We start from the raw sequence: 8,499 nt of genomic DNA, 5'->3' as shown, positions 1-8,499 counted from the left end.
TACAATAGTGAAACCACTTCCTCCTTATAACATCAACAATATCAACTTTATTTGGCAAAAGACATTAAAAAAAATCTAACATCAAATATTTTTGGTAAAATTCAGACATTTATTTTTACAATCTTACATCAAAAGTATTAAGTAAAATAAGACATTTCATTAATTGTTTTCAATCTAACACCAAATGAAATATGTAAAATACAGAAAATTATTTTTACACCAAATGTATTAAGTAAAGTACAGAAAATTATTTTTACAACACTAAATGTATTAAGTAAAATACAGACTATAATTTTATAATCTAACAATGGTGAAACCACTTCCTCCTTCTAGCTTCAACTTGTAACAACAAAACATCAACTTTATTTGGTAAAATAAACATTAAAAAAAAAATCTAACATCAAATATTTTTGGTAAAATTCAGAAATATATTTTTTCAATCTTACATTAAATGTATTAATTATTAAGTAAAATAAGACATTTATTTTTTCAATCTAACACTAAAAGTATTAAGTAAAGTACAGAAAATAATTTTTACAACACCAAATGTATTAAGTAAAATACAGAAAATTATTTTTCAACACTAAATGTAGTAAGTAAAATACAGACTTTATTTTTATAATCTAACAATGGTGAAACCACTTCCTCCTTGTAGCCTTGCCCCTACATCAGCTTGAGCCACTTGAAAGAAAAGTTCTCCCCCTTTCTTCATGGAAACAACAGTTGATGCACAGACTGATGTTAGGGCAGACTTGACAAAAACTTCATTGCATAACACATCCCCCATTAAAACATTCACTCGAATTAGTTTATTTTCATTCTCCAGCAATGTTGCAATGACGAGATAGATGCCATCATCTGGTGCTACAAGCTTGCCTGTTGTCTGATTAAAATGGCAGCCGTTACGTTCCCACACATTATAGAATGTAGAAACAATGGTTCCCCTGGTTACTGGTGTGTTATTATCAACGTGCAGTTGACAGATGTAAGGTTTACATGAAGGGGATTCTGTTAGGAAAATGTGAAATTATTGTTAATATTATTAAACATAATGTATGTGTTTGTTTCTGTGTGATTGTGTCAATTTAATGTTTTTATGTGTGTGTGTGTGGGGAGGGGGGGAAAGCAGGTAAATGTGTGTTTGGTGAGGGGGAAAAGGGTGTGCATAAGTAAGTTATTTATTTCTACTGACACTTCAATACTGTCTGTTGTTATATTTAGTTTGTCATGTATTTTATATCTATAAGGTCTACTGATGTTTTAAAACGGCTCTTGTTTACACCATGTATGAAGATCTATACATTTTCTATACATTTTCCATCCAGCTCAATATAGTCTGTTGTAAGACCACACATTGGTAATACACTGATGATATATTTAGTGGATCTAAATAAGGCAACACTTATCCATAGTTGTAAGTAGTCAATGTAGCTATTGTATTTGTAGCTAATATGTTTGTAAACACTATAGCTGGTAGCTAATGTGTTTATAAATAACATAGCTGGTAGCTAATCTATATACATAATTCAAATTCTCTTCATGGGGACCATACGAGACACCACGCAGCTTAGCCACCACCCTCATCCCCACCTGTAGAGCTGGTTCGAATAAGTGATGGCTATTAGGGGCAGATAATTTTCTTTTTAAATGATTTGAAACTAAGGGGAGGTAATAAGTTCTGCTTGATATTTTTATTGTTGTCTGTAAACGGCTGCTTTCAATTATGAATTGTTGATAAGTAGAAAATAAAACAACTAAAAAGCGGCGTATGCTACATAGTGGGTCAGCTCAGGTGTTTATAAACAACATAGCTGGTAACTACATACATATCAACAACATAGCTCTTAGCTAATGTGTTTGTTGGATTTGTTGATTCTAAGTCAAGAGACAACCACTATGGTTCAGAGACAGGGTGTACAAGAGGTGTAACTCTTGCCACAATTCTCCCAGTAGACAGGGGGTAGGAAATAAATTGATCCAAGTGTTTAGGCTCATTAAATTAAGTCAGTTAGAGGTTGTCTATAGATAATTTAATCAGTCACCTTTACACCACCAGAAAATATGTGGTCTAAAATAAACAGGTATAACTGGGCATCTCAAAATGTAATAGGATAAAATAAATAATTAGCATTACAGCTACATTTTAAATGTGAAATTTAAAAGTAAAACTACTACGCTTACTTATTGTATTCAAAGGTGTTGAAAGCTTCAAAACATCCTTTACTTGATTTTCAAGCTTCAAAACATCCTTTACTTGATTTTCAAGCTTCAAAACATCCTTTACTTGATTTTCAAGCTTCAAAACATCCTTTACTTGATTTTCAAGCTTCAAAACATCCTTTACTTGATTTTCAAGCTTCAAAACATCCTTTACTTGATTTTCAAGCTTCAAAACATCCTTTACTTGATTTTCAAGCTTCAAAATATCCTTTACTTGATTTTCAAGCTTCAAAACATCCTTTACTTGATTTTCAAGCTTCAAAACATCCTTTACTTGATTTTCAAGCTTCGAAACATCCTTTACTTGATTTTCAAGCTTCAAAACATCCTTCGCTTGATTTTCAAACTGTAGAACAGTAAAAAAAAAAGACATTAAATTTAATAATTTAAAAAGTATTTTCAAAGATGACAAAGAAGAGGACAACTTTTTTTTAAAAATATAGATAAATGTATTAAATAAAAACAATTTTTAAAAATTTACTTCTTTTGAATGTGTAGATCCCCTATAATACATTAATATATATCTCAAACAGAACACAATTCTCTAGTAACTGGTCAGTTTTTATCCTTTGACACCTAAGTCTATGCTAACTGGTAAGTTTATATTCTTTATGATGCAAACTTAAATTAATAACTGGTTAATATGACACATACTCTTGTTACTGGTCATTTTAAATCTCCTGTAACACTAACAAAACTGGTCAGTCTACTTCCCTATGACATTGACATGATAAATGGACATGATATACTAGCTGTTACAATAACAATAAATCTAGTCAGTTTATATTCTGACAATAACAAAGCCTGTCAGTTTTAATTTGTATTAAAATGTATAACACAAAACACAGTACGATAATTCACCAAATTAATTTAGGTTTACCTGTTGAAAACACACACCCTACAATCACAATGTAAAATATCTGACACATCTTGAACACAATACAATGAGATTTCTAAACATGGCTACAAACTAGTTAAACAAAATATTGATTTCATAAGTAAACACAAAAAACAACCTAATTAATTACCTTAGCATATAACTCATTTAAGTTACAAGTTGTATGTAGCATGTTTTCCTGTAGTTGGTCTTGTATAGAAGACACCAGAGAGCAATGAATTCTAACTTCTTGGGTTAGACTATCTGTCTTAAGTTCCATCTCTTGATTTATTGGGTTTAAGTTGTTTTCATATTCTTTGATTTTTAGAGAAAGTTTTTCTAGTGTTTTGTTTGACTGTGCTTCCTTTTCTTTTAAACTCTCAATTTCTTTGTTCAGCTCCTTTATTTTGTCATCTTGTTCTCTTATTTCTTGTCTGAGGCTTTCAAGATTTTGTTTTTGTTGATTACAAAATTGTTCTGCCATATTATTTTTTTCTGTCTGCAAGTTGTCTCTCCATTGTTTTATTTCTGATATGTCATCTTCAGTCTTTTGTTTGCTGTCTTGAAGAGAAAATAGAGCTTTCTCTATAAGTTCTAGTCGACTGATTATTTCTGTAATACATGTAAAATTAACACACAATATTTAAATACTTAAAACAATGAAATAAGTATAAACTTTAAAAGTAGAAGTATTACATGCTTAACTTAGCTTCTTTTTTAATATATTTATTTCAGTAAAAAAAAAACCCCAATTACTCGCTGTTTGTAGAAATTGTTTAGCCGCTTGAATTGTTGATTTACTGTCTTCATATTTTTCTGTTGATGTAGTTTGTGGTGCTGAGTGAAATAAAATGTCTTCATTACATGGTTGATATGAATACAGACTTAAAAGTTTATTTTTGAGGGGTTTGTTTCATGTCATTTGTGTTTAAGAAGATTTAACAGTGCTGCTGATGTAGTAAGGGAACATTTTTTGTTTATTGTCAGTATAAATAGATGTGCATGTGATATGTTCAGTCATTTAATTTATTTAATTAGTTAAATATCATGTTTCTTCTCTGTTGGTATTTTAAAATAGATAATTTAGTACATAAATCTATATATATAATTCTCTTCTGGGAGCCGTTAGAAAACAAGCTGCAAGCGCCTCCTTACAGTCCCCTCTCTTTCTCTCTATCACTATCACCACCACCCCCACCCCACCCCCACATTATCTGGAGAGCGGTGTTCACTCTAAATGTTTACAAAGCTAAATGTTTACAAATCATAGAGCCGGGTTTCTATTAGGGGCAGATAATTTAGTTCGATTTTAAACTTACAGGAGGTAACTAAGAAATAACTAAGAGGAGGCTGCTTTCACGTGGAGATGAGGGGGGGGGGGGGTGGAGGGTCGGGGTTAGGGGAAAGTGGGGGGGGGGGGGGGGGTTAGTGTTTTAAAGCAAATATTTTCAGTGACAGCATTGGTACTGTCAAATTCACAAATTATGAATTGCTGAAAAGTAGAAAATAAAACAACTAAATAGCGGCGTATGATACGCTGCGGGTCGGCTCGTACATCATAATATTCTATGATCAGTCTTTTTAAAAATTAAGTTATCAAATAAATTGTTAATTCTTCTAATTTTTGTTGATACTATGTATGCTTAATAAAATAAATCTGAAGGAATATTATACAACATTAAATTTATAGTCATGTATAAATATTGACTTCAAATTGTGTAAATTTATATATATATATATCTGTGCACTCAATGTACTTAAAAATGTGTCAATTAAAAAAAATAATTGAAAGCTTGTGTACAGTCATCATAGAAGTTTTTGTTTAAAATTGTGTAAAAACCCAAATATTCATATAATAAGTAAAGTCATTATTTACATGCTTACTTAAAACTGTGTAAATAAATAAATATTAATATCATATAAAAAATCATTTAATAAGAAATTTACTTAAAGTTTGTGATGCTCCACCTAACCGTACTGAGGTGGCTGCTTTAACTTCTGGGAAAGGTTTTCTGAAGGTGAAAGATGAGTTGACATTTTTATCCCCTAACTCAGCCTTAGTTTTGTCTGCAGTCTGAAAAATGACAAGTGAATTAGGATGACGCTTTTGTTGGTAAATGTAGTCTATTATATCCACTTATGTCTAATATACAAAGTAAAGGTAAAATAATGAATAATTACAATTCAATAAAATCTTACAGTTTTGACAGCTTCATTGCCAGGTTCCATAATTTTTGTTTGTTCTTCAAACTAGTTTGTGCGTTCTGTAACAAGCTTGGACTAAATTCAAAACAAAATAAAGAAATTAATTGAGAGGTTTTAACTGTCTGCTCACTAAATCTACTTATGTGTTACATGCAATGTAATACTGAACCCCTTTGAAAATATCATGCTTTGCCAATCTGTAGAAAAGGTATTCATTTTGTAATTTAAATGTATAACACTTTCTTATGTTTATTAATGGTTTTTTAAAAAGTTACAAACGGAACAGAAGCCTTTTTCACATTAGCCGAAAACAGTAAATATATTAAGAATAACAAAAAATATAACACTAGAATATACACAGAAATAGAATAAGAGAAATGATAAACATCGCAAGGATTCTGTTTTAGGTGGTCATGCAAAAGGTAGTTTATTAGTTTTGTTTAGAATAGATTTTCAGATAAAGAGACAATAGTTTTTAAAACTTTTAAAGTTTTAACTTTTATTTTATTTACATTAGCAATCTTGTTCCATAAATTTAAACAAATTATCGAATTATCACCAGAGTATTTTCAGTTAGATTTTTAGATGAGATCTACTAACTTGGAGTAGGATTATCTTTTCAGGTAATCTCCAAGTATAGCGTAGGAAATTATCCAGTAATGTTTGTAGAGTTTGGTAAACATTACTTACTGTAAACCATAGTTTATCTGAACATTGAAATATAAATAGTCAAGTGTACTAAATAAGTGTTTGAACTCTATTTTAAGTTTAATTGACATTCACAAAGAAACAGAAATAAATAGAAAATTAGTTACAGTTAAATCTAGTAGCTCTAAATATAAATAATAAAGTCAAGTGTAGTAGCTAATTAGTCTAATTATTTTTTTAGAAACAGAAATAAAAAACTTTGTGATGGTCAATTAGATATCCAGACCTAGAATCTAGGCCAAGTAAAAATGTTTACCAAAATAGTAAAAATGGCTAGAAATAGATGTTTAATAGCAGCAATAATTAGCAAAAACACTTAAAAATAATTAGAAATACAAAATTAATAGCACAATAATAGTATTTAATTTTATTAACATGCACATAAAATCAATCTATGATCTAGATATATTAACATTTTAAAATTAAAACAAAACATGGTGCCAAATAAAGTTTAATAAGGTAAGGTTTAATTTTAAAGAGAAGTAGAATAGATCAACCACCGGTGGATTCTGGAACGACAAGACAGACTACGCCTTATACCATTTTTTAAAATGCTAATCTGTATAGATCTACCATACCATTCCAGAATACTAATCTAGGCTGTGCTAGATTTATTCTATATATCTACTACTCAAATACATTGGGCTTGACTGGGGGATTCTAGATCTCGGACTCGAGTAGTTACTAGTAACTAGATCTAGATTAGTACATTAGTAACTCAGGCTGGTGTAGGTGTAGAGTCTAGCTAGCTAACTACTGTAACTAGCTAGCTACATCTAGAAAATCTAGATCTAGACCAGATCTAGTTATTCTAGACGTCTACTAGATCTAGATAGTGGCTAGCTGGACTAGCTGCTGCTGCTAGCTAGACTGACTAACTCTATAATCTATTGCTAACTCACTCGTTATATTATATAATTATATTGTCCATGGTTGGTGAGAATCAAATATTCTTTAACAGTAAGCGTCACTTGCAGGTCCATAATTAGAATAAGTTAACAGAGAGAGAGAGAGCTACAACAGTATGATGAGTATGTTGATACATCATAGATCTACAAGTGATAAACATAAACATTTTTGAGTAAAATCTCTTTATAATTTAAATTTTACATAGATTTCTATAGATTCTTCTAGATCTAGATTAGATTCTAAAAGCATGAGGTCAAAATTTGCCAGTTTCCTGTTTTTGTCCGAATTCTGTCAGGGCGATCATAACAGTTAACCAGTAACACTGAGACCAATCATATTTAATATTTATGATTCTAGCCCTCAACAGTCATAAGACATAGATCTAAACATTTGATGATCAATCATAATCATTTAAATTCATTTAGATCTAGATCTAGTCTAGAACTAATCATTGGATTTTAAATGTAAAAAGAAAAGGGTAATCTATCGTTTTGGGTACGTAAAATCGCCCGCGATTTGTAATGTGAAAAACAGGTGACTCCTTAAATTTTAATAATTATTTCACATTTTGAGGAGGATTTATGTTTTAAAAAATTCAAAAATGTTTCCTTGATTCATTTATGTACCTGTTTTTAAACAAGGAGTCACCTGTTTTTCACATTACAAATCGCGGGCGATTTTACGTACCCAAAACGATAGATTACCAAGAAAAGTCTTAAAAGACGAGACTAGTAGACTGTGGTAGACTCTATTAATTCATTAAAACTTTTTAAGTTTAAAGATATATAAATCTAGATCTAGATCTAGATCTAATAATTTGATCTATAGCGAAATATTTCATGACATTAGCTTTAAATTAGCTTTCACTCATCCAGTAAAACGTTTAAATAATTTAAATACCATGAATGAAATGAGAAACAAGCCAACACAACTCGCATCTACAGAAGTAAATAAGCCGCCATATTTTAAAAATAGAATTGGGTGTTTAAAAAATGAATTAGGCTCTACTATATTGAAACAAACTTAAGCCTAGATCTATATTTTTGAATGTTCTGCTACCAAATTGTAACGCATAAACATTCATTAAAAAAAACCTTTTAATTACAAGCTTTTAAGTAATAATGCACTAAAAAGTAGAGAATAAATTGTACACTACTATTTAAATAGTTAAAAAATAAAGAATATATATATATATATATATATATATATATATATATATATATATATATATATATATATATATATATATATATACATATATATATATATATATATATATATATATATATATATATATATATATATATATATATATATATATCTATATATATATATATATATATATATATATATATACGTGTGTGTGTGTGTGTGTGTGTGTGTGTGTGTCGGCTAACATGTGCCTAAAATTTAAATATACGCCACATATGCGTACATGCATGTGAATAAGCTCTTTTCACTGCAGACGTAATAGTAACGATGTTTATCTATAGTCTGTTAACAATACATTTTGGATGTAGCATTGTTTTCTCCAGAGTTAACACGTTTACGTCATGGTGTCACCCAAATACCTTTGTAAT

At 29.8% G+C, this 8,499-nt stretch overlaps 1 protein-coding gene across 1 annotated transcript; it reads right to left on the bottom strand.

Annotated features, from left to right (window-relative positions):
- Window positions 1-223: 223 nt before the first annotated feature.
- On the bottom strand, window positions 224-7,879 carry LOC131957627 (spindle assembly abnormal protein 6 homolog). Its single transcript, XM_059322361.1, has 7 exons — window positions 7,820-7,879; window positions 5,297-5,377; window positions 5,045-5,171; window positions 3,854-3,934; window positions 3,249-3,709; window positions 2,182-2,566; window positions 224-1,008 (listed from the first exon to the last, which is right to left on the bottom strand). Exons 2-7 carry the CDS (start codon window positions 5,324-5,326, stop codon window positions 617-619), a joined length of 1,476 nt encoding a protein of 491 aa, XP_059178344.1. The 5' UTR covers window positions 5,327-5,377; window positions 7,820-7,879; the 3' UTR covers window positions 224-616.
- Window positions 7,880-8,499: the final 620 nt, after the last annotated feature.

This window comes from Physella acuta, unplaced genomic scaffold, assembly GCF_028476545.2.
Source record: "Physella acuta isolate Inbredline_101_S28 unplaced genomic scaffold, ASM2847654v3 ptg001250l, whole genome shotgun sequence".
Taxonomy (NCBI): domain Eukaryota; kingdom Metazoa; phylum Mollusca; class Gastropoda; family Physidae; genus Physella; species Physella acuta.
Note: the sequence above shows the minus strand (reverse complement) of the source record. Positions and strands in the feature narration are given on the sequence as shown.

Bases quoted from the DNA above. Each gene is read 5' to 3' on its own strand.
- LOC131957627 (XM_059322361.1), bottom strand. From the start codon at position 5,326: ATGGAACCTGGCAATGAAGCTGTCAAAACT. The intron at 3,935-5,044 runs GTAAATTTCTTA...TATTTCACTCAG, and splicing joins TGGAGCATCACAAACTTTAA to CACCACAAACTACATCAACA. The intron at 3,710-3,853 runs GTAATTGGGGTT...CATGTATTACAG, and splicing joins ACAATTTCTACAAACAGCGA to AAATAATCAGTCGACTAGAA.